This window comes from Oncorhynchus masou, chromosome 31 (genome assembly GCF_036934945.1).
Source record: "Oncorhynchus masou masou isolate Uvic2021 chromosome 31, UVic_Omas_1.1, whole genome shotgun sequence".
NCBI lineage: Eukaryota > Metazoa > Chordata > Actinopteri > Salmoniformes > Salmonidae > Oncorhynchus > Oncorhynchus masou.
Genome location: NC_088242.1, coordinates 44,988,537 through 45,015,722, shown reverse-complemented (window position 1 = coordinate 45,015,722; position 27,186 = coordinate 44,988,537). Strand labels below are relative to the sequence as shown.

Below are 27,186 nucleotides of genomic sequence, written 5' to 3'. Positions count from 1 at the left end.
CAAATGCAATGCTTGAAGTGGAGTAACTGTGCAAAATCACGGTCGAACCAGGGGCTGAACCTGTTTTTAAATTCTCATTTTCTTTGGGTCATGTTTAACAATACCACTGAAAAAGGTCCAAGCTTCTTCGACAGAGGGGATCAAGCTAATTCGATACAATTTGAGGCCAGTTCATGAAGGAAGGCTAATTCATTAAAGTTTTTTAGCAAGCGTCTATGGCAAATCAGGACAGGTCGTTTCACTGAGCAGCCATTACGAACACATGCTACTAAGGTCATTACAGAAAACACCAGATGGATACCTATCAGGCTAATTGTGAGGATAACATCGAGTGGACTTTTCTGGTTGTTATTAAGCAAACCAGAAGGCACGATTTTCTTGTTTTTTTATTTAAGGATAGCCAGGGGCACACTCAGACATAATTTACAAATCAAGCATTTGTGTTTAGTGAGTCCGCCAGATGACCAGGGATGTTTTCTTGATAAGTGCATTAATTTGACCCTTTTCCTGTCTTGTTAGCCATTCAAAATGTAACGAGTACTTTTGGGTGTCAGGAGAAATGTATGGAGTAAAAAGTACATTTTCTTTAGGAATGTAGTTTAGTAAAAATAAAAATTGTCCAAAATATAAAGTACATATACCCCCCAAAAAACGACTTAAGCAGAAGTACTTTACACCACTGATTGAGGCATGTCTTACCTTGCTTCAAAGTAGCCTATAGCCCAAATTCCACCATAGAAACTTGGACGCAATTATTTATAGACATCCTCATATGCGTTTTCCTGTTCTATTAGTTTTCTTTCAACTTTCTTTCATTGTCAAGTAGCCAACATTGGGATGAAGAAGTGAGTGGATAGCGTACCCTCGCTACACAACTGTGTAGGCCCTACACTAAATGCTGATGATTGGGCCTAAGTGAAATTGGCATCACATTCTGCTCCTACAATTTATTTGATTGGGTTGAGTCAGTCAGTACGGCAAAATATAACCGTAATATAACCATATAATGTTTACTATAAATACTGAACTACAAATCCCCAAAACGTATATTTGGCTCCCTCTCCCGTGATGTAGCTGCGTGGTCCTTGACGTATTTCCTTATGGCATTGTTGATTGTTGTAGGCAGGCAGCTTTTGAATCGGTAGCTGGCTAGCTAAGATGGCGGCTGCGGCAGTGGTTGAGTTTCAGAGAGCTCAGTCTCTCATTAGCACGGATCGTAACGCCTCTATTGATATTCTGCATTCTATCGGTAAGTAATGGTGGTGGGCATTTAGACGAGAAAGACCCGTATTGTTGTTGTATTTATGTTCGATTTAAATCACCGCAAAGTCAGTTTTATACACTGACGAGAGCCGGTTTGTGTGCGGTGCTGACTCACTGTAGAATCGTTGGGTTGCTAGCTAGATAGCTAGCACGGTGGTCGTTGGGATGGCTGGCTCGTTATAGTAGGCCATGATGATCTGGAACGCCCAGACTGACTGCAAAGACGTTAGCTAGTTATTATGTTGTTTTTATGCAACATGTTTGTAACTAACAGTTATCACAATACAATTCATAGTCGCTAGATAGCTAACGTTAGGTAGCTAGCTAGTGTTGTTGGCTGGCTAGCTAGCAGCCTTGTAATAAAAGCTAGTTAGCCAACTATAGTAACCAGTCAGCTAGCTAACTAGCTACCTCAATGCACCTGTTAATTGAATTATTCTTAGTTAGGTATGTAATTTTGGTGTAGACAATGTAGCTACTGTTAGATGCTCTAAAACGAGTTACTAAGTGTGCTTGCTTACGTTGCCAAATGACCAGTGAGGTCAAATCTACTGTTCTTCAATAGCTATCGCTAGGTAGCTAATTAACTACCAACCTGTTGTTGACAGTTCTGTAGTTAGCTTTGTAGCATGCTATTCCCTGTGTTGTAGTTGTCATCAAATTGCATTAGTCACAGTGCCCCAGGTAGCTGTTGACTTGCAAGCCTAGTAGACTCCGATGAGCAGTAACTAAGACAGACAAGGAACACAGTAGTGTTAGCTAGGACTAGGAGACTGGCTAGGTATTTTCATACACTGACAATGTCAATCTGTGCATTATTTTCCTTGTCGAACAGTGAGGAGAGATATCCAGGACAGTGATGAAGAAGCCGTTCGGGTTAAAGAACAAAGCATCTTGGAGCTGGGGTCACTCCTGGCCAAAACAGGACAGGCTGCAGGTGAGCCTCAACACAAACACCATGTCTGGTCTATTATCCTGGCTGCTGACCTAGACTAACTTGGGAGTGTGTAATCCATTAGCTGCACAATGATTCACAGTATTGCTTAACTGTTCAGTAGTACCCAATAACAGATCATTTCCAGTTATGAAGCTAACATCACTATTTTGACAGACACAACACAACCTTTGATAGATAGGCTTATTGGGTAGACAAGATATGCTTACTGTTGTAATTCATTTAGCCCTAATTTCTGCTGTGGTCATTCCTCTACCCCAGAGTTGGGGGGTCTGCTGAAGTTTGTGCGGCCATTCCTCATCTCCATCAGTAAGGCTAAGGCAGCCCGGCTGGTCCGCTCCCTGCTTGACCTCTTCCTAGACATGGAGGCAGCTACAGGCCAGGAGGTGGAGCTGTGTCTGGAATGCATTGAGTGGGCCAAGGTGGAGAAGAGGACCTTCCTCAGGCAGGCTCTTGAGGTAAGCTGACCCCCTTCACCTAGAAGACGAGCTGTTGTAGACTGACGATTTAGTTTGAAGACCATATGTGATTTAGTCTCTCTCAACATATTTCCCTACCATCCCAATGTGATATCATTCATATTTTTACACTATGATGTGTTTCAATGGCAATCAATGACACATTACTCTTCCCCTCTCCCCAGGCCCGTCTGATCTCGCTCTATTTTGACACCAAAAGATACCAGGAGGCCTTGGCGCTTGGTGAGTGACAGTTCTATCTGTATGGACTGACAATATTATCCCTGCTCCATGAGCTCAGCATCTGTCTGAGTGTGGAGGGCTAAGCATTGGATATGTTCACCCATAGCTGTATCCAACGCTATGTAGCGTGACTTAGTATCCCATTCATCCCTGTCTCCTGGACGCCTTATAATGAGCTGTCAAACAGGTCGAGACTCATGACATTGAGTTGATCTTTAATATTCCACAACACCAAGATTGTGGGCCACACACATGTATACTAAAGATGTGTTAACTAGAAGGGACTTTAGATAAGTGTCCGCTATATTACTATATGACCATTATGTTTTTCTGGTGTTCAGGCACCCAGCTGCTCCATGAGCTGAAGAAGATGGATGACAAGGCGCTGCTGGTGGAGGTGCAGCTGCAGGAGAGCAAGACGTACCACGCGCTCAGCAACCTGCCCAAGGCCCGTGCCGCTCTCACCTCAGCCCGCACCACGGCCAACGGCATCTACTGTCCCCCCAAGCTGCAAGCCGCCCTGGACATGATGTCAGGTCAGTCCCAGTGAACAAGCCTCCATCCATAGCCCCCAACAGTTGCTAAGCCATTGAGGAACACTAATCGCAGCTTATGTTGTTATTTTGTCAGAAACAACAGAAAGTTGTACAACAGAATAGGATACACTCTGAGCTCTTGTTTTGTTCTATCATTAAAATAATCAATGAAGCTGTCAATTCATCAGAAAAATGGCCTGTATTAATTTACAAAGGATTTCAATGTCAATACCTTACTCATTTGTAACACCCAGAATTAGTTTATTGACCCAAATTTAAGAAGGTGAGGTAGTGTGTTGAGGTGGTGAAGTGCCATGCTTAGTGTGGATGACTGACCATGCTTCCTCCCTGCAGGGATTGTCCACGCAGCTTCGGAGAAGGACTGGAAGACTGCCTACTCCTACTTCTTTGAGGCCTTTGAGGGCTACGATTCCATCGACCACCCTAAAGCCATTACCGGTCTCAAATACATGCTGCTCTGCAAGATCATGCTCAGCCTGTAAGTGATACTACCTCCTAGCTGTGTCGCAATGATATGAAGCATACAGGTATGGCTTGGGGTAGCGTTGATGTGTTCCGACTTGGTTGACCCTCTGGTGCTGGTCTCTTTCAGACCAGAAGAGGTGCAATCCCTGATCAGCGGTAAACTGGCCCTGCGGCATGCGGGCCGACAGGTAAGAACCCACCATTTGTGTGTGTGTGGGGGTGGTTTTTCCTCAACGTGCATTGTGTAACAAGTTTAAATTGGTTGGTACCTGGCTGACTGTAGTCTCTACCTCCCTTTGCAGACAGATGCACTGAAATGTGTTGCACAAGCCAGCAAGAACAGATCATTAGCAGACTTTGAAAAGGTAACAACTCTCTTTTGCCCTCATTGTTGGTGCAATGTTTTTTTTTGTGTGTCTGTCTGAGGACCTCTATTGTGACGGGCCCATTTGTATCCTCCCTTGTCTCACCTTCCCTCTCCTCCCCACTAAGCCTCTTTCTTTTCTCCCTCTTTCTTTCCTCTCTGTCTCCTCCTATTTCCCCCCTCCATCTCTAGGCCCTTACAGAATACAAAGCAGAGTTGAGAGACGACCCCATCATCAGAACCCACCTGGCCACACTGTATGACAACCTGCTGGAAGGGAACCTTATCCGTGTCATCGAACCCTTCTCCAGAGTACAGGTATGTACACCCGGGGACGGTAAATATATCTTGATGTTGGATTTCTAACTAACCACTCATATCATAATCCTTTATGGTGTTTCTCCTTTCCAGATTGAACACATATCAGGTCTCATCAAACTGTCAAAGGTATAGCGGTTTCTGCTTTGCTACCTTAATTTCTTTGGTATTAGAGATGGGGGAAAATCGGCAAGCATTTAGTCCTTTGTTATAATAGTCACACATCTTATGAATCCTATATGCCTTGATGTATTGTCAGTAATCGGTGGATATGTTTGTTTTTTTCCCCTTAGGCAGATGTCGAGAGGAAATTGTCACAGATGATCCTGGACAAGAAGTTTCATGGTAAATCAATTCTCTACTTGCTTGATACATGTCTGGTATAAACTACTGTATCACACCTCTACTTGTATTCTGTTCAGTGAAATGTTGTTTAGTCTAAATTGCCTGTATGACTCATTATAGGGATCCTGGACCAAGGTGAGGGTGTCTTGATCATATTTGATGAGCCACCAGTTGACAAGACTTATGGAGCGGCCTTGGAAACTATTCAGAACATGAGCAAAGTTGTGGACTCTCTTTACAACAAAGCGAAGAAGCTAACATAGGTGGGGCTCTTCAAGAGTGACACATGCACACTTGCCACATGGTCTGTCAGATTGCATAACTCACTGCATCCTTCCAAACAGGAAAGGATGACTTTTCAAACCACTGTGCTTACTGTAGATCTTGTGTATTTTTCATCCTCAGAACAAATGGCGGGACCACAGCAGCACAGTGGCGGGTGTGTGTGTGACCAGAGTGTGTAACGTTTTAAGAAGGGGACATGGGAGAGCGACCAAAAAAGTCAACAGGATTCCCGATTCCCCCTCAACGGACAATTCCATCACCCCTCTAATTCGCATTATTTTATTTTTTTGATGTTCTTTCAGGATTCTGTTAAAATCTCATCGGCCACAGCAGGCCATCAGGGAATATTGTACAACCACAATAAAAGTTTAAGAAAGAGAAATACATGTTTATCTCCTGTAGAATAAAGATTGGGCTTACAAAGCCTACAGCTGACTCCTTTGCCACAGGAAAAGTTGCAATATCGAGCGCCACCAACAATGCTTCTTTTACAGGCCCGGGACAAGGCTTTTGGTCAAGGTGGTCTCTTCATTTCTCTCTGTTCATATCTTTCTGAAGCAGATGGGGTTTTAGCTAGTTTGAAGGTAGGTTAGAAAACATTGGGATAGCCCAGCTGTTAAATTTGCATGTTGACATTTCTCTTGAGTCTTGTCCTGGAGGAAGAACTGTGCAATTTCCCCTTAGACGCGCCAGCTGAAAAGTCAAAAGGGGCTATGCTGTAGGTATTCATGAAAACAGAAATGAGCTTTTTGGTCATAATTTAAGGTTATGCATTAGGGTTAAGTTTAAAGTCTGATTTTTGTGCCAGCTAGTGACCACTGCATAGCTGCCTCCAGAACAAGATTCATGATGACAAATGCTAACCTGTGTTTAAATTTAGTCAAGCTTGCTCCCTCTAACTCTTGTTGTGCTCATCATATTCATGCCAAGAGTCAGTCAATTCCCCTTCATGATATTTCAAATGGTTGTCAACATCACTTTATTTGGGTTGCATTTGTTTTTAACTCAAATAAATCGGACACTTGTCCCCTTCATACTGTGAGTACATAGTGCAGAATGGATGCCATTTCACACCACTAGTGCCCTCTACTTTGCCTCAACGTTTGGCTCCATTTATATAATTTAGGGGTGGAGATGTATTGATTGCCTCTGAGCGTCTGTCTGATCCCGAGTGACCGATTAATCCATTGTTAGATCCTGGTATGCTAATAACCAAACAACAATTTGTATGGTTTAGATTTTTTTTTTTCATTTGTCATTTTCAGAAATAAACATTTTTGTATTTTTAAGGATTTCTGTCTGCCTCTTGGAAAATATCACTGACCCTGGCAAAGTTCGATTGGGCCAGTTTAGCCCTATAATGTGCTCTTGTGCTAAGGTCATTTGGGTTGGGTGTCCCTTGTTGGACAAGTGACTTCAGTTGATTTGGACGCCAGTGTAGAAATAAAGGTCTAATAGGCGCAGGCCTGCGAAGTAAATGTGTGCTGGGACTAGCAGCTTCAACTGGGTGTGGAAGAATGAATCTCTCCAGTTGCTTACTGGGTGGAAGTAAGGAAGAAGGTCAAATCAAAGGGAAGAGCTGTTTATCCCTGTCAAGTCAACTCTGGGATTGCCATGTTGTGAACTGCAATTGGAGGGTTATGAATACTTTGGCATTGTGTATTGTCTTTTCTCCTGCTGGGCAAATATTCCTGTGTTGGAAAATGGCCTCGTTCCATCAAAGGGCATTAAACCACAATTTCAATGACATCTTTGGATTGTTTTTTACAGAAGGCAATGTAAATATTTTATGAACCTGTGTAATGAAACGTAGTCATTGAGTTAAAAAAAAAAAAAATCTATTCTGACATGGTGTTTATGCACTATATAAGACCATTATATTCCATTTTAGCCCAGTCTTGGTTCAGAGGGTGCATCGTTGCAAAGAGTTCATGATTTCTGCACCAGAGTTCTCCAATATTGTGCCATAAACTGCACTGAACTGGCTTTCCCTCATTTTCTGTCAGTGATGCATTTGAGTATTTCAGTATGTTAACAAGGAGCAGTCATTAAATATTAGTGGGAGTCCCATTTCAAGAATGTCCACATCTACATTTATCTGTTAGGTAGGTGCCAAATGTGTAAAACCATACATTTTGGGACAAAGTCTGAGGTGAATAGATGTAATGCACAGTACCAGTCAAAAGTTTGGACACAGCTACTCATTGAAAGGTTTTTTTTTTTTTCTAGATTGAAGAATAATAGTGAAGACATCAAATTTATGAAATAACACATATGGAATCATGTAAGCAAAAAAGTGTTAAACAAATCAAAATAAATGTTTTTTTGAGATTCTTCAAACTAGCCACCTTTTGCCTTGATGTTACCTCGGCACACTCTTGGTATTCTCTCAACCAGTTTCACCTGGAATGCTTTTCCAACAGTCTTGAAGGAGTTCCCACAAATGTTGAGCACTTTTGGGCTGCTTTTCCTTCACTTTGCGGTCCAATCCACCTCATACAATCTCAATTTGGTTGAGGTCATGTGATTGTGGAGGCCAGGTCATCTGATGCAGCACTCCATCACAGCCTGGAGGTGCGTTTTGGGTCATTGTCCTGTTGAAAAATAAATTATAGTCCTACGAAACAAAAACCAGATGGGAAGGCGTATCGCTGGAGAATGCTGTGGTAGCCATGCTTGTTAAGTGTGCCATGAATTCTACATAAATCACTGACAGTGTCACCAGCAAAGCACGATCAAACCACAGTGGGAACCACATGCAGAGATCATCCGTTCATCTACTCTGCCTCTCACAAAGACACTGCGGTTGAAACCAAAAGTCTTAAATTTGGACTCATCAGACCAAAGGACAGATTTCCACCTGTGTAATGTACATTGCTCGTGTTTCTTGGCCCAAGCAAGTCTCTTCTCCTTATTGGTGTCCTTTTAGTAGTGGTTTCTTTGCAGCAATTTGACCATGAAGGCCTGACTCATGCATTCTCCTCTGAACAGTTGATGTTGAGATGTGTCTATTACTTGAATTCTGTGAAGCATTTATTTGGGCTGCAATCCTCTGCAGCAGAGGTAACTCTGGGTCTTTCCTTTCCTGTAGCGGTCTTTATGAGAGCCAGTTTCATCATAGTGCTTGATGGTTTTTGCGACTGCACTTGAAGAAACTTTCAATGTTCTTGAAATGTTCCGGATTGACTGACCTTCATGTCTTAAAGTAATGATGGACTGTCATTTCTCTTTGCTCATTTGAGCTGTCCTTGCCATAATATGGACTTGGTCTTTTACCTAATAGTGCTATCATATGTATACCCCCCTCCTCCCCCCCTTGTCACAACACAATTGTTTGGCTCAAATGCATTAAGAAGGAAAGAAATTCCACAAATTAGGGTGGCTACTTTTGAAGAATCTCAAATATAAAATACATTTAGATTTGTTTAACACTTCTTTGGTTACTACATGATTCCATATGTGCTATTTCATAGTTTTGATGTCTTCGCTATTATTCTACTATGTAGTACATAGTACAAATAAAGAAAAACCCTTGAATAAGTAGGTTGACTTTTGACTAGTACTGTAAATCTACAGGTAACTTCCATAATAAAAGAAACACCAACATAAAGTGTTTTAGTAGGGCGTTTGACCACCACGAGCAGCCAGAACAGCATAAATGTGCTTTGGCATAGATTCTACAAGTGTCTGGAACTCTATTAAAGTGGAAAACCACACTACAGGCTGATCCAACGTTGATGTAATGTCCTTAAAACAAGTCAAAATGAGGCTCAGTAGTGTGTGTGGCCTCCACGTGCCTGTATGACCTCCCTACAACGCCTGGGCATGCTCCTGATGAGGTGGCAGATGGTCTCCTGAGGGATCTCCTCCCAGACCTGGACTAAAGCATCTGCCAACTCCTGGATAGTCTGTGGTGCAATGTTGCGTTGGTGGATGGAGCGAGACATGATGTCCCAGATGTGCCCAATTGGATTCAGGTCTGGGGAACGGGCGGGCCTTTCCATAGCATCAATGCCTTCCTCTTGCAGGAACTGCTGACACACTCCAGCCATGATGTCTAGCATTGTCTTGCATTAGGAGGAACCCAGGGCCAACCGCACCAGCATATGGTCTCACGAGGGGTCTGAGGATCCCAGACTGTCACGTCTGTCACATGTGCTCAGTGTGAACCTGCTTTCATCTGTGAAGAGCACAGGGTGCCAGTGGCGAATTTGCCAATCTTGGTGTTCTCTGGCAAATGCCAAACGTCCTGCACGGTGTTGGGCTGTAAAGCACAACCCCCACCCGTGGATGTCGGGCCCTCATACCACCCTCATGGAGTCTGTTTCTGACCGTTTGAGCAGACACATGCACATTTGTGGCCTGTTGGAGGTCATTTTGCAGGGCTCTGGCAGTGCTCCTCCTGCTCCTCCTTGCACAAAGCCGGAGGTAGCGGTCCTGCTGCTGGGTTGTTGCCCTCCTACGGCCTCCTCCACGTCTCCTGATGTACTGGCCTGTCTCCTGGTAGCGCCTCCATGCTCTGGACACTACGCTGACAGACACAGCAAACCTTCTTGCCACAGCTCGCATTGATGTGCCATCCTGGATGAGCTGCACTACCTGAGCCACTTGTGTGGGTTATAGACTACGTCTCATGCTACCACTAGAGTGAAAGCACCACCAGCATTCAAAAGTGACCAAAACATCAGCCAGGAAGCATAGGAATTGAGAAGTGGTCTGTGGTCGCCACCTGCAGAACCACTCCTTTATTGGGGGTGTCTTGCTAATTGCCTATAATTTCCACCTGTTGTCTATTCCATTTGCACAACAGCATGTGACATTTATTGTCAATCAGTGTTGCTTCCTAAGTGGACAGTTTGATTTCACAGAAGTGTGATTGACTTGGAGTTACATTGTGATGTTTAAGTGTTCCCTTTATTTTTTTGAGCAGTGTACTTTGCATCCCTAATTTCCTCATCTTTATTTTGGCAGTTACCTTTGGGTATGACGTTGAGCAAAACCATGATGGGCCTGTTTCACTTAAGTGTTTACAGAAATACAGTGTCCACCAATATTCCACCAAAAGCAACTTGTGTATGTAGATTTATATATTTTCTTATTGATATTTCACAGGTTTGAAATATAGCCCCCTATGCAGCATCCACACCTACTATACACATCAATATCAAATGTGCAGACGGTTCTTGCTGACTAACAATTACCAAGTATATCTGATGTTCAGATAAATTCAAATAAATATGTTTTCAAAAGTGTTTGCGTTCTCTTTTCTTGTTTAGTGTTCAGTATTCACTTTTCCATTTGACTTCATAAAATAATCTCTCTGACCATTTGTATACTAGCAAACTTGGAAATTCACATTGAGAATAGGCATACAAAAGTAATCCTGATAATGTACAATATATTTTTTTTTGTTTATGAGCGTGTTAAAAACAACTACTTATGCTCACAATATTGAAGCAGTTTATTAGATCGTTTGATTGTGCAGTTTCCGAAATATGTACACACCTGGAATAAATTTACCTGCGGAGTGCATATTTATATGCTGTCCCGCTGGCAAAAATTTCCAATAGTTTGGGTAATCTGTAGTTTGTCCAAATATTGCAACACCAAGGTGTGCGTGATGACATCACTTCGTAAGTCACGACGATCCCGCCCACTTAGTCTGTGTAGCATTAGTGGAGTTCAACGATTGTGCTGTCAGCAGTGCTGGGAACATTTACGCTGAATTGTATTTGAAAAACGACAACAAACAGCAATATGGCCGTCCGGGTGAGTTTCCTTTAAATAAATGGCTTTAGGTAAACATATTTAGTCATAGATGAGAATGATAACAATGCTGTGTTTTAAGGATGTTTCAGCTAATACTAGCTACCGTTAGCTAGCTAGCTATCTACCTCCAACACACACACACACACTACTAGCCTGTGTGGCAGAGTACGTCATTCAAACCTCGGCCCGGAAGACGAGTATCTTAGGGATAGTGTCTACTGCAAGCCATGTAATATCAAGCTAGCTACACAATACACTCAAATAGTATCTAGTCAGTCTCGAACAGGAAACCCCTTGGTGATAGTAGCTTGCTAGTTAAGCCAGCGCAGTATGAAAGGATACATCTGGCGAAACGAAAGTTTCATCTCTACTGCCAGCAAGGTTTGACCGCTGACTAACTTGTTGACTAGCTTTTAATACCAGGCAAGCTAGATAGTCCAGTGCCCACACACACACACACACACACACACACACACACTAGTCCCACCAGGGAAGTGAAATTGAAATGTCCGACTGCTGGGAAAGAGGCACAACAACAAAAAACGAACTCCTTTTTAGTCCAAATATAATTCAACATTAGCTAGAGCTTTCCACTTTCAAGATACTTGAACAATGTGGACTAGCTAGGTTTCCACTGGCTGACAGTGGCACTGTAGCACAGATAAAAGGGGTTTCATTCATCTTTGACTGTAGAGTGTGAAATCTGTCATTGACACAATGTTATGATGAAGTAACTGGGGCCCCTATAATGCAAAGGCTGCAGCTGTCAAACAGTCTTACTCACGTCTAGGGGTTGTTTATCCTATAAGTATTTTGTGTACATTTAGACCGTTTGAGTTGATTACATTTGGATAGAAGGTGAGGAATTCCCTTAAAGGTAGATTTAGTGATTATGACTCACTACAGGTCAAACGTTATAGAGCAGGGTTTTTCTTTTTTCTTACTATTTTCTACATTGTAGAATAATGGTGAAGACATCAACACTATCAAATAAAACAAATGGAATCATGCAGTAACCAAAAAAAGTGTTAAACAAATCAATATTTTTTATATGATTCTTAAAATTAAAGATACAATTAAAGATTGTTTATATGATTCTTAAAGATCCCATGGCACTTATTGTAAGAGTAGGGGTGTTAACCCCGGTGTCCTGGCTAAATTCCCAATCTGACCCTCGAACCAGCATGGTTCATCCCCCTCCTCTCCCCTGTAACTATTCCCCAGGTCGTTGCTGCAAATGAGAACGTGGTCTGTCAATTTACCTGGTAAAATAACAGGTAAATAAAATAAGTTTATTTGTGGAATTTATTTTCTTAATGTGTTTGAGCCAATCAGTTGTGATGTGACAAGGTTGGGGGGTATACAGAAGATAGCCCTATTTGGTAAAAGACCATGTCCATATTATACCAAGAACAGCTCAAATAAGCAAAGATTACTTAAAGACATGAATGTCAGTCAATACGGAAAATTTCAAGAACCTTGAAAGTTTCTTCAAGTGTAGTCGCAAAAACCATCAAGCTCTATGATGACATTGGCTCATGAGGACCACCACAGGAAAGGAAGACCCAGAGTTACCTCTGCTGCAGAGGATACGTTCAATAGAGTTACTAGCCTCATTAATTGCAGCCCAAATAAATCCTTCAGAGTTCAAGTAAAAGACACATCTCAACATCAACTGTTCAGAGGAGACTGTGAATCAGGCCTTCATGGTCGAATTTTTGCAAAGAAACCACTACTAAAGGACACCAATAATAAGAAGAGACTTGCTTGGACCAAGAAACACGAACAATGGACATTACACCGGTAGAAATCTGTCCTTTGGTCTGGAGTCCAAGTTTGAGATTTTTGTTCCAGCCAGCGTGTCTTTGTGAGACGCTGTGTGGGTGAACGGATGATCTCTGCTTGGAGGTGTTATGGTGTGGGTGTGCTTTGCTGGTGACACTGTCTGTGATTTATTTAGACTTCAAAGCACACTTAACACAGCATTCTTCAGCGATTACACCATCCAATCTGGTTTGGGCTTAGTGGGACTATCAATTATTTTTCAACAATGACCCATCACACCTCCAGGCTGTGTAAGGGCTATTTGACCAAGGAGAGTGATGGAGTGCTGCATCAGATGACTTGGCCTCTACAACCCCCTGACCTAAACCAAATTGAGATGGTTTGGGATGAGTTGAACTGCAGAGTGAAGGAAAAGCAGTCAACAAGTGCTCAGCATATGTGTGAACTCCTTCAAGACTGTTGGAAAAGCATTCCAGGTAGCTGGTTGAGAGAATGGCAGGAGTGTGCAAAGTGCAAAGGATGGCTATTTGAAGAATCTCAAATATAAAATATTTTTGGATTTGTTTAACACTTATTTGGAAACTAACATGATTCTCTATGTGTTGTTTCATAGTTTTGATGTCTTCACTATTATAATACAATGTAGAAAATAGTCTTATAAAGAAACCCTTGAATGAGTAGGTGTTTTAAAACTTTTGACCGGTAGAGTAGATGTAGAAAGTAAACAGCATAGTAGGTAAATGTCCCCTAACAACTCAGAGCGTTGAAGCACTAACCCGTGCACATGCGCAGATACCGTGTGACTGTGTGAGAGCAAAGTCTTGCGTCTCATTCATCTCAATGTCATGAGAAGCACCACAGATAATCTAATTTTGAGTCTACCTTTAAACACAATCAGAAACTTAAAACAGCTGCTTAGCTAAAACTGTGCTTGCAGTGTTCCACAAATCATTTGAAAGTATTTGCCTTAGAGTGGAAAAGCTCCAGAGATTTGCTCTGGTCAGCCCAGTATCCAACTCAGTTTTCCATGATGTTTTATTAGCATCATTGGATTAGTTCCAAAATATAGACCTAAATAACATTTGTATCTTTGATGTTAAACAGGGCAGCTCAAATGTATTCAACCTATGTTTTTTTTCTGGCTACTTTTGCACCAAAGTGGTTTCTCAAATCACTGACTGTAAGCATCACATTTTATTTTGATTTCAGTAATACCATCCTGAAAATATAAAAGATTGAGTCTGTATTTGGGGAAACAGCGCCGCTGTTCACACCAGCACCTTTGTTATTTTTTGGGGGGTTGTTGAAATGGAAGAGAGAAGCGTGTGTGTGTCGCTCCCCCCTCACAAAAAGGTGTTATAATTAAAATAAATTATAGTGGCCCTTGTGTGCACATCAAGTAATACCGTATACCCCGGTATGGTACAGTATGACAGTATGAAAATCTGTATACCTCCCAACTCTACTGAACACATCCTTTTCACATGGACAGGGTGTAGTGGAGCGGGTTGAAAGATTCCTTGGTGTCCACAACCCTAAGGATCTATCATGGTCCAAACACAACAACACAATTGTGAAGAGGTCACAACAACGCCTCTTCCCCCTCAGGAGTCTACACCCAGTATTTCTCCTCTTAATCTATTGGTGGGACGCCACAGTTAATGGCGCCGGAGGAGATGGCTGCCATTTTAATGGGCTTCTAACCAATTGTGCTATTCTGTGTGTGTTTTCATGTTTCACTTTTATTTGTACATAATGTTTCTGCCACTGTCTCTTATGACTGAAAAGAGCTTCTGGACATTACAACAGCGATTACTCACCTCTGACCAAACAAAGATGTTTTATTTAAAGAATCGGTGTTGATAAATGTACGGCTCCTCCCGGACCAGGCCCAAATCCCCATCATTCGCATGAAGAGGAGATGCCGATACAGGGGGTGCATATCTGGGTGCTTGGTAAGAATTAGTTGGTGAGTGGATAATCTGCCTTTACCATCCCTTCTACTGGCGACCGTGCAATCCCGGGACATATCTTCTGTTTCACATACAAAGCTCTCCCTCGCCCTTCATTTGGCAAATCTGACCATAATTCGATCCTCCTGATTCCCGCTTACAAGCAAAAGCAGGAAGTACCAGTGACTCGCTCATTACGGAAGTGGTCTGATGATGCGGATGCTAAGCTACAGGACTGTTCTTTTGCTAGCACAGACTGGAATAGGTTCCGGGATTCATCCGATGGCATTGAGGAGTAAAGCACATCAGTCATCGGCTTCATCAGTAAGTGCATCGACGACATCGTCTCCCCCCCCCAGTGACCGTACGTACATATCCCAACCAGAAGCCAAAGATTACAGGCAACATTCGCACTGAGCTAAAAGCTATAGCTGCCGCTTTCTAGGAGCAGGAGACTTGTAAGAAATCCCCATATGCCCTCTGACGAACCATCAAACAGGCAAAGCATCAATCCAGGACTAAGATCGAATCTTATTACACCGGCTCTGACGCTCGTCGCATGTGGCAGGGCATGTAAACTATTACGGATTACAAAGTGCCAGTGACGTGAGCCTACCAGATGAGCTAAATGCCTTTTTTATGCTCGCATCGAGGAAAGCCACACTGAAGCATGCATAAGAGCACCAGTTGTTCCGGACAGGTAAACATTCACAAGGCTGCAGGGCCAGATGGATTACCAGGGCACGTGCTCGGAGCATGCGCTGACTAACTGGCAAATGTCATCACTGACATTTTCAACCTCACTCTGGCCGAGTCTGTAATACCCGCAATGTTTCAAGCAGCCACCACCATTGTCTCTGTGCTCAAGAATGGCAAGGTAACCTGCCTGAAGGACTACCGCCGCGTAGCACTCATGTCTGTAGCCAAGAAGTGCTTTGAAAAGCTGGTCATGGCTATAGTCAACACCATCATCCCAGAAACCCTAGACCCACTTCAATTTGCATACCAATCCCAACAGATCCACAGATGATGTAATCTCCGTTATAATGCCCATCCCACCTGGACAGAAGGAAAACCGACAGCATTCTCACAGGTTGACTAGAGCTCAGCGTTCAACACCATAGTGCCCTCAAAGCTTTTTTTTTTTTCACCTTTATTTAACCAGGTAGGCAAGTTGAGAACAAGTTCTCATTTATAATTGCGACCTGGCCAGGATAAAGTAAAGCAGTTCGACACATACAATGACACAGAGTTACACATGGAGTAAAACAAACATACAGTCAACAGTATAAACAAGTCTATATACGAGCAAATGAGGTGAGATAAGGGAGGTAAAGGCAAAAAAGGCCATGGTGGCAAAGTACAGTGCCTTGCGAAAGTATTCGGCCCCCTTGAACTTTGCGACCTTTTGCCACATTTCAGGCTTCAAACATGAAGATATAAAACTGTATTTTTTTGTGAAGAATCAACAACAAGTGGGACACAATCATGAAGTGGAACGACATTTATTGGATATTTCAAACTTTTTTAACAAATCAAAAACTGAAAAATTGGGCGTGCAAAATTATTCAGCCCCCTTAAGTTAATACTTTGTAGCGCCACCTTTTGCTGCGATTACAGCTGTAAGTCGCTTGGGGTATGTCTCTATCAGTTTTGCACATCGAGAGACTGAATTTTTTTCCCATTCCTCCTTGCAAAACAGCACGAGCTCAGTGTGGTTGGATGGAGAGCATTTATGAACAGCAGTTTTCAGTTCTTTCCACAGATTCTCGATTGGATTCAGGTCTGGACTTTGACTTGGCCATTCTAACACCTGGATATGTTTATTTTTGAACCATTCCATTGTAGATTTTGCTTTATGTTTTGGATCATTGTTTTGTTGGAAGACAAATCTCCGTCCCAGTCAGGTCTTTTGCAGACTCCATCAGGTTTTCTTCCAGAATTCTTCCAGAATTTTAACCATCTTCCCTGTCCCTGCTGAAGAAAAGCAGGCCCAAACCATGATGCTGCCACCACCATGTTTGACACTGGGGATGTGGTGTTCAGGGTGATGAGCTGTTTTGCTTTTACTCCAAACATAACGTTTTGCATTGTTGCCAAAAAGTTCAATTTTGGTTTCATCTGACCAGAGCACCTTCTTCCACATGTTTGGTGTGTCTCCCAGGTGGCTTGTGGCAAACTTTAAACAACACTTTTTATGGATATCTTTAAGAAATGGCCACTGTTCCATAAAGGCCAGATTTGTGCAATATACGACTGATTGTTGTCCTATGGACAGAGTCTCCCACCTCAGCTGTAGATCTCTGCAGTTCATCCAGAGTGATCATGGGCCTCTTGGCTGCATCTCTGATCAGTCTTCTCCTTGTATGAGCTGAAAGTTTAGAGGGACGGCCAGGTCTTGGTAGATTTGCAGTGGTCTGATACTCCTTCCATTTCAATATTATCGCTTGCACAGTGCTCCTTGGGATGTTTAAAGCTTGGGAAATCTTTTTGTATCCAAATCCGGCTTTAAACTTCTTCACAACAGTATCTCGGACCTGCCTGGTGTGTTCCTTGTTCTTCATGATGCTCTCTGCGCTTTTAACGGACCTCTGAGACTATCACAGTGCAGGTGCATTTATACGGAGACTTGATTACACACAGGTGGATTGTATTTATCATCATTAGTCATTTAGGTCAACATTGGATCATTCAGAGATCCTCACTGAACTTCTGGAGAGAGTTTGCTGCACTGAAAGTAAAGGGGCTGAATAATTTTGCACGCCCAATTTCAGTTTTTGATTTGTTAAAAAAGTTTGAAATATCCAATAAATGTCATTCTACTTCATGATTGTGTCCCACTTGTTGTTGATTCTTCACAAAAAAATACAGTTTTATATCTTTGTTTGAAGCCTGAAATGTGGCAAAAGGTCGCAAAGTTCAAGGGGGCCGAATACTTTCGCAAGGCACTGTAAATACAATATAGCAAGTAAAACACTGGAATGGTAGATTTGCAATGGAAGATGTGCAAAGTAGAAATAAAAATAATGGGGTGCAAAGGAGCTAAATAAATTAAATACAGTAGGGAAAGAGGTAGTTGTTTGGGCTAAAATATAGGTGGGCTATGTACAGGTGCAGTAATCTGTGAGCTGCTCTGATAGTTGGTGCTTAAAGCTAGTGAGGGAGAAGTGTTTCCAGTTTCAGTGCTTTTTGTCGTTCGTTCCAGTCATTGGCAGCAGAGAACTGGAAGGAGAGGCGGCCAAAGAAAGAATTGGATTCGGGGGTGACTAGAGGGATATACCTGCTGGAGCGTGTGCTACAGGTGGGAGATGCTATGGTGACCAGTGAGCTGAGATAAGGGGGGACTTTACCTAGCAGGGTCTTGTAGATGACATGGAGCCAGTGGGTTTGGCGACGAGTATGAAGCGAGGGCCAGCCAACGAGAGCGTACAGGTTGCAATGGTGGGTAGTATATGGGGCTTTGGTGACAAAACGGATTGCACTGTGATAGACCGCATCCAATTTGTTGAGTAGGGTATTGGAGGCTATTTTGTAAATGACATAGCCAAAGTCGGATTGGTAGGATTGTCAGTTTTACAAGGGTATGTTTGGCAGCATGAGTGAAGGATGCTTTGTTGCGAAATAGGAAGCCAATTCTAGATTTAACTTTGGATTGGAGATATTTGATATGGGTCTGGAAGGAGAGTTTACAGTCTAACCAGACACCTAAGTATTTGTAGTTGTCCACATATTCTAAGTCAGAGCTGTCCAGAGTAGTGATGTTGGACAGGCGGGTAGGTGCAGGTAGCGATTGTTTGAAGAGCATGCATTTAGTTTTACTTGTATTTAAGAGCAATTGGAGGCCACTGAAGGAGAGTTGTATGGCATTGAAGCTTGCCTGGAGGGTTGTTAACAGTGTCCAAATAAGGGCCAGAAGTATACAGAATGGTGTTGTCTGCGTAGAGGTGGATCAGAGACTCACCAGCAGCAAGAGCGACCTCATTGATGTATACAGAGAAGAGAGTCGGTCCAAAAATTGAACCTGTGGCACCCCCATAGAGACTGGCAGAGTTCCAGACAGCAGACCCTCCGATTTGACACACTGAACTCTCAGAGAAGTAGTTGGTGAACCAGGCGAGGCAATTATTTGAGAAACCAAGGCTGTTGAGTCTGCCAATAAGAATGTGGTGATTGACAGAGTCGAAAGCCTTGGTCAGATCAATGAACACGGCTGCACAGTAATGTTTCTTATCGATGGCGGTTAAGATATCGTTTAGGACTTTGAGCGTGGCTGAGGTGCACCCATGACCAGCTCTGAAACCAGATTGCATAGCAGAGAAGGTATGGTGAGATTCGAAATGGTCGGTAATCTGTTTGTTGACTTGGCTTTTGAAGACCTTAGAAAGGCATGGCAGGATAGATATAGGTCTGTAGCAGTTTGGGTCAAGAGTGTCCCCCCCTTTGAAGAGGGGGATGACCGCAGCTGCTTTCCAATCTTTTGGAATCTCAGACAACACGAGAGGTTGAACAGGCTAGTAATAGGGGTGGCAACAATTTCGGCTGTTCGATGCTAATGCAGAACGCCATAGGATGTTTTTGTGTTGGTTAAGGGCAGTCAGGTCTGGGGAGAACCAAGGGCTATATCTATTCCTGGTTTTAAATTTCTTGAATGGGGCATGTTTATTTAAGATGGTTAGGAAGGCATTTAAAAAAATATCCAGGCATCCTCTACTGACGGGATGAGATCAATATCCTTCCAGGATACCCCTGCCAGGTCGATTAGAAAGGCCTGCTCGCTGAAGTGTTTCAGGAGCGTTTTACAGTGATGAGTGGAGGTCGTTTGACCACTGAACCATTACAGATGCAGGCAATGAGGCAGTGATCGCTGAGATCTTGGTTGAAGACATCAGAGGTGTATTTAGAGGGCAAGTTGGTTAGGATGATATCTATGAGGGTGCCCGTGTTTAAGGCTTTGGGGAGGTACCTGGTAGGTTCATTGATAATTTGTGTGAGATTGAGGGCATCAAGTTTAGATTGTAAGATGGCTGGGGTGTTAAGCATGTTCCAGTTTAGGTCGCCTAGCAGCACGACCTCTGAAGATAGATGGGGGGCAATCAGTTCACATATGGTGTCCAGAGCACAGCTGGGGGCAGAGGGTGGTCTATTGCAGACTGCAACGATGAGAGACTTGTTTTTAGAGAGGTGGATTTTTAAAAGTAGAAGTTCAAATTGTTTGGGTACAGACCTGGATAGTAGGACAGAACTCTGCAGGCTATCTTTGCAGTAGATTGCAACACCGCCCCCTTTGGCAGTTCTATCTTGTCTGAAAAGGTTATAGTTTGGAATTAAAATTTCAGAATTCTTGGTAGTCTTCCTAAGCCAGGATTCAGACACAGCTAGGACATCCGGGTTGGCAGTGTGCTAAAGCAGTGAATAGAACAAACTTAGGGAGGAGGCTTCTAATGTTAACATACATGAAACCAAGGCTATTACGGTTACAGAAGTCGTCAAAAGAGAGCGCCTGGGGAATAGGAGTGGAGCTAGGCACTGCAGGGCCTGGATTCATCTCTACATCGCCAGAGGAGGAGTAGAATAAGGGTGCGGCTAAAAGCAATAAGAATTGGTCGTCTAGAACGTCTGGAACAGAGAGTAAAAGGAGGTTTCTGGGGGCGATAAAATAGCATCAAGGTATAATGTACAGACAAAGGTATGGTAGGATGTGAATACAGTGGCGGTAAACCTAGATATTGAGTGATGAAGAGAGCGATATTGTCTCTAGAAACATCATTGAAACCAGGAGATGTCATTGCATGTGTGGGTGGTGGAACTAATAGGTTGGATAAGGTATGGTGAGCAGGACTAGAGGCTCTACAGTGAAATAAGCCAATAAACACTAACCAGAACAGCAATGGACAAGGCATATTGACATTAAGGAGAGGCATGCTTCGTCGAGTGATCAAAAGGGTCCGGAGAGTGGAGAGGTTGGTTGGGGGTCACGGCGATTTAGACAGCTAGCCAGGCCATCAGTAGCAAGCTAGCATAGGATGGACGTCTGTTATTAGCCACCTCTTGCATTCCGTCAGTTGATTAGTGGGGTTCCGTGTGGTAGAGGGGAATAATCCAAATCACACAACAACAACAACAACAACAACAACAACAACAACAACAAAAATAAATACAATAGATATAGCTAGAGGCCCAAGAAGAAAAAAAACAATAAAAATAAATAAATAAATTGTCCGATTGTCTATTCAGATAGCAGCCGATAAGACAGCTAATGGCTAGCAGATGGGCGCCCAGGCAACATCGCGACGGAGGAGCCAGCCGGATAACTCCTTCGAGTAGGTAACGTCGGCAGTCCAGCCGTGAAGGCCCGGTGGGGCTCCGCGTAGGCAGCAAAATGGGTCCGGATAGGTGACCGCAGCCCAGGAGTGATTGATGGAACTCCTCAACTGGCTAGCTCCGGAACAACTGATGTTTGCTCCGGAATCAACGAAAGCTTTAACTAGCTTTTGATTAGCTTCTGGATTAGCTTCTGGATTAGCTTCTGGATTAGCTCCTGGCTAGTTTCTGGCTAGCTTCTGGATTAGCTCCTGGCTAGCTCCTGGCTAGCTCCTGGCTAGTTTCTGGCTAGCTTCTTGGAGGATTACAGATTTGAGGTAAATAATACTTTTTTATAAATATAAATTGGTGAGGCTGGTTGCAGGAGAGTGTTTTGAAGATGAGTTTATGAAAAAAAAATGTATGAAAAAAGTTGTGTGTGTGTGTGTGTATATATACGGGACAAGACGAGGACAAAAGACGTCTGAACTGCTATGCAATCCCTGGACACAATATCACTAAGCTAAGGACCCTGTGACTAAACACCTCCCTCTGCAACTGGATCCTGGACTTCCTGACGGGCTGACCCCCCCAGGTGGTAAGGGTAGGCAACAATACATCTGCCACGCTGATCCTGAACAACCCCTCAGGGTTGCGTGCTTAGTCGTCCCCCCCCCCCCCCCGTACTCCCTGTTTACCCACGAGTGCGTGGCCATGCATGTGCGTGACTCCAACACCATCATTATGTTTGCCGAAGTCACAACGGTGGTAGGCCTGATCACTGACAATGATGAGACTAGAGGTCGACCGATTTATCATTTTTCAACACCAACACCCTTTACCGATTGGAGGACCAAAAAAAGCCGATACCGATTAATTGTCCGATATTGTTTTATACACACACACACACACACACACACACACACACACACACACACACACACACACACACACACAGTTGAAGTCAGAAGTTTACATACACTTAGGTTGGCGTCATTAAAACTCATTTTTCAACCACTCCACAAATGTCTTGTTAACAAACTATAGTTTTGGCAAGTTGTTTAGGACATCTACTTTGTGCATGACACAAGTAATTTTTCCAACAATTGTTTACAGACACGTTCAATTTTAAGTGAAGTAATATACCACAATTCCAGTGGGTCGGAAGTTTACATACACTAAGTTGACTGTGCCTTTTTAATATTTGGAAAATGTCATGGCTTTAGAAGCTTCTGATAGGCTAATTGACATAATTTAAGTCAAATGGAGGTGTACCTGTGGGTGTATTTCAAGGCCTACCTTCAAACTCGGTGCCTCTTAGCTTGGCATCATGGGAAAATCAAAAGAAATCAGCCAAGACCTCAGAAAATAAATTGTAGACCTCCGCAAGTCTGGTTCATCCTTGGGAGCAATTTCCAAATGCCTGAAGGTACTACATTCACCTGTACAAACAACAGTGCGTTAGTATAAACACCAATGGACTACGCAGCCATCATACCGCTCAGGAAGGATCACAAATCCACTCCATTCATATGCAAATCATTTTGATTCATACACTGGCTTTTCTTTCTGCCATGTTTTTATTTTATACCTGCCCTTCCCTTATCTACACTGAAATAATATAATTTCAGTAGTCTTCTATTTACCATGGATTTTTTTGTTGTATATCTCGCATTGCTCATTAGTACACCCTTGTGGTAGAATTCATATGTATCTATTGTAGGTGTGGTGTGTGGAATATTGAGGAAGTGGTTGCTGTGTGGGTGGGAGTTTCTGCCTCTCACTTGCTCTCAGCAGGCAGCCAGTCTTGGAACGGGGACTTGAAGAGGGAGACAAAGTCCAGGCACTGCTGCTCTCTTTGTTCTGAGTGCTTCCAGTGCTAGTGTTTTTAGCCAATCTGTGTATCTCTCACATTCTGTGCCCAGTATGAGAGAGCAAGAACATTTCTTAGAGGATAATGACATGACAATAACAGTAGCTGTAGATGATGTAATGAAAAGTTGGAGGGTGGTTGGTATGGAGGACATCAGGTGGATCAATATCATGCCAAATAAATTGTGAACTCACAGCATGCATTTTGTATTCGTGTATCATGATTTGTACCAATCCACAAACAAACACCTTTTTGATTTGTATTTCAAAATCGATATATAGCATTAGAATTGTTTTATAACTGCAGACGTTCAGGTTATTTCCAAGGACTTTAAGTAAAATGACTGCCATGAAGACAAAAATTCTCACGAGTAGAAATTGATGATCCCATAAAAGTTGATCCCATTGATGCTGTTGACCCGGCTCACTGGTTGCTGCGGAAAAGGAGGCAGTCAAAAGGGGGTGAGTGTAACTGGTGTGAAATGGCTAGCTAGATAGCGTTGCTCTGCAAGGGCCGCGGCTTTTGTGGAGCGATGGGTAACGATACTTCGAGGGTGACTGTTGTCGATGTGTGCAGAGGGTCCCTGGTTCAAGCCCAGGTTGGGGCGAGGGACTGAGGCAGTAAGTCTGTATGATATATCCTTCATCACACTGGCCAACTATAATTGAACTATTTGTGTGATGAACGGATGTACACTGCAATAGTGTTGCAAATACAGAGTAATCTTGGGCTTTCAATTATTTAAGTTGGACATACTATGGTTATGTATATGATTAACTCTTGGAACTCTAGGGGCAGTATTTTCATTTTTGGAGAAAAAAACGTTCCCGTAAACGGAGAAATTGGTCCCAACGGATATATTATCGAATAGATATTAGAAAAACACCTTGAGGATGGATTCTAAACAACGTTTGCCATGTTTCTGTCGATTATTATGGAGCAAATTTGGAATATTTTTCGGTGTTGTGGTGACCGCAATTTCCGGGCGATTTCTCAGCCAAACGTGAAGAACAAACGGAGCTGTTTCGCCTACAAAAATAATATTTTGGGAAAAAATTACCTTTTGGCTATCTACCTGGGAGTCTCGTGAGTGAAAACATCCGAAGTTCATTAAAGGTAAACAATTTAATTTGATTGCTTTTCTGATTTCCGTGACAAGGTTGCCTGCTGCTAGCAAGGCATAATGCTATGCTAGGCTATTATAAACTTACACAAATGCTTGTCTAGTGTTGGCTGTAAAGCCTATTTTGAAAATCTGAGATGACAGGGTGATTAACAAAAGGCTAAACTGTGTCTCAATATATTTAATTCGTGATTTTCATGAATAGGAAATTTTCTAGGGATATTTATGTCCGCTGCATTATGCTAATTAGTTTCAGGCGACGATTACGCTCCCGCATGCGGGTTTGGGAGTTGCTAGAGGTTTTAATTAACATTATGTTTACCATACTATAATTTCTGCAGCCTTGAAAGTCAGGCATCAACATGGCCCAACGAGAGGCTGCCAGCGATTTATAGAAATCGCTTTCTATGGATTACAAACCTTTTTTCTACGACTACAAATCGCTTTCTACTGTGACAACTTTTTTCTACGTGTGAGAAATTCTTGTCTTTTCTTGTCATCAAATCCCTGCCAAAAGTCAGGTGACCAAAGTGCTTCCAAAGTAGTTATATGCAACTCCATATATGTGCAAATCTTTATGGCAGTCATTTTACTTAAGGCTCTTGGAAATGACCTGCATATCTGCAGTTCTAAAATAAATTGAATGCAATATATCGATATACAAATCAGAAGGTGTTTATTTGTGGGTAGCGATTTACATTTGTGGATATTTGTACAGATCATGATACATGAATACAAAATGCATGCTCTGAGTTCACAATAAATTTGGCATGATATTGATCCCATAGATTCACATCTGGGTGTTGGCAGAACCCAAAGGTCCCGGAGAACAGGAGCAGAGTTAAAGGGAACAGGGTAGGAGACAGAGACAAGCAAACACACAGGTTACACTTTTTACAGGGAGAAAATTTGATGGATTAGTGCAGTGTTATAAATGGGAGGTATGTACTTTTAACACTTTTCATCATTGCCTTGGAGGTGACCTTGTCAGTCTCGTCCTTGATGGGTGCCATACAAAACAAATCTATTTTTGGTTCCAAGCATCCTTTTTAATGGTTTTACAGAAGGGAGTTTAGAGTTAAGCATGCACTCTTCCTATACTGACCTTAATGGGTATTGCCTCCACCCACTTGGTAAAGTGATCAGTCACCGTCAGACACCAGCAGTTGCCGTTCCTGGATTTCGTGAAGCCTCCGATGAGGTCCACCCCTAACATTTAAGTCTTAGTGTCATACATTATGCAGATTTTCATATTTGTAAACATACTGACATACACACTATAATATTGAACTCTGCTTTGGTAAAATACAGTAAACATTATAAAACAACTTATCAGGGCAAAATTTGAATTGGGACACTTACCGATCATGTGCCATGGTGAAACAACTTTGATGCGCTTCAACACCGGCGCCACAGTCTTTGCCCTCTCAAACTTCTGGCAGGCTAGACAGGGTACTGACCTTTTTTTTTTAAGCAAAAAGTGACAAATTGAAACATTTTGTGCACTCTGACATTCATTTAAATCATAATTTCAGATATAATAGAATGCGATTTGATAAACAAAAGGTTATTTCACTTGCCCAGCTGTCCACCTCCTTGACAATTCCCTGTCAGAAGACGCGTAGGTTGATTTATGGCAATCATGCGCTTCACTCCGAAATGGCCAGGGTGCATCTTGGTCAGCACGGCCTCCTCCTTAGTAGAAACCACCCTCCTGTGTGGCTGGCCATCCTTCCTTCGTAGGTACATATGATTGCCTAACAAGTTGGGAGAGAAGAGTTGAAATAAGTTTAAGTACATTTGCACTGCTCGCTCGTTCTCGCCTCCCTCTGTCTTCACTCTCTTCCCACCTCACTGTCCCTCTTTCACTTTAACCCCCCCAGTTTGAACTTATCGCTAGATACCTCAATATGACTGACATGTAACTATATCAGTGGAGGCTGCTGAGGGGAGGATGGCTCATAATAAGGTATGGAGTAAATGGAATGGTATCAAACAAGTGGGGTGATAGATACCATTCCATTTACTCCATACCTTATTATGAGCCATCCTCCCCTCAGCAGCCTCCACTGAACTATATGCATAGCTAGCAACATGTAGATGACCAACTAGCTAGATAGAAAATGGTTGAAAGATTGTTGTACATAGCTAAATCCGTCCAGTTGTCTAACAGAAGTCAACTTCTTAACGTTACCCTGAATTGTGAATTTCTCCGAATGTTGTGCCTCTTGTCGAGATCAGTGGTGCCTTCATAGTACTTTGCCTGATTGGAAAAATAGAAGAATCTCAGAGGGATGCCATTTGAAGTGCAAGCTAAATACAAACAAAGCTACAATAAGTTACAGTAGCTTCCTAGCTAACGTAAGCTAAATAAAACTGTCTAGCTAGCTAGCGACTGTAGCTGGCTAGCTGACTATGCAGGCTGAGGTTAATAAGTACAGTAGCTAACGTCAATCTAAAAACAGCTTAAATGATTTATTCCTATTTAAATTAGATTTTCTTCTTTTTTGACAGGGGGACACTATTTGGCATGACAGGCCACCATTGATTTTATGTTTGAGTCACTCGGACAACATAGGAACACAGTATAAGCTGTTGAAGGAATTGCAGGAAATCCCCTGTAGAAAAATAATTGGCATGATTAAAAAAAAATCTGACGAGCTGACTCGCTGTCAGTTTAAGCTAGAGACCTTTGCATGGGCTGCGTCTCAATCCACTGCATCCGCCGATGTCGCTCTTCCACATCTGCGGTGAAAGGTGGCAGAACTAGTGTTGCAGAGACATCCCAAAATTCGGTGTTCTCAAAAATGATCCCCACAATTGTCGGTACATCCGATCTGCCAACTTCTGTCTGAACAGTTTGGGATACATGCTATTATATGACCCCTCTATGGAAAGGTGACTCTCACCAACACGAAAACGTACAGTGCATTCGGAAAGTATTCAGCCTTATTCTAAAATGTATGAAATTGTATTTTTTCCCCCTTAATCTACACACAATCCTCATATTAACAAAGCAAAAACAGGGCTGTAGAAATGTTTGTGAAAATAAATGGAAATTTTACATAAGTATTCAGACTCTTTACTCAGTACTTTTGTTAAAGCACCTTTGGCAGCGATTACAGCCTCAA

At 42.6% G+C, this 27,186-nt stretch overlaps 2 protein-coding genes across 2 annotated transcripts in view; both read left to right on the top strand.

Moving 5' to 3' along the window:
- Positions 1-1,114: 1,114 nt before the first annotated feature.
- LOC135523994 (26S proteasome non-ATPase regulatory subunit 11B) lies at positions 1,115-6,542 on the top strand. The gene is made up of 13 exons (XM_064951066.1): positions 1,115-1,249; positions 2,099-2,200; positions 2,480-2,676; positions 2,862-2,919; positions 3,261-3,455; positions 3,810-3,954; positions 4,069-4,129; positions 4,244-4,306; positions 4,498-4,623; positions 4,717-4,752; positions 4,917-4,968; positions 5,089-5,231; positions 5,374-6,542. Exons 1-12 carry the CDS (start codon positions 1,159-1,161, stop codon positions 5,229-5,231), a joined length of 1,269 nt encoding a protein of 422 aa, XP_064807138.1. The 5' UTR covers positions 1,115-1,158; the 3' UTR covers positions 5,374-6,542.
- Positions 6,543-10,910: 4,368 nt separating this feature from the next.
- LOC135523993 (vesicle-fusing ATPase-like) overlaps positions 10,911-27,186 on the top strand; it is a 78,284-nt gene continuing 62,008 nt past the window's right edge. Inside the window, exon 1 of the mRNA XM_064951065.1 lies at positions 10,911-11,022. Within this exon, the coding sequence (XP_064807137.1) occupies positions 11,011-11,022 (12 nt within the window). The 5' untranslated portion in view covers positions 10,911-11,010. The remainder of the gene's footprint in view (positions 11,023-27,186) is intronic.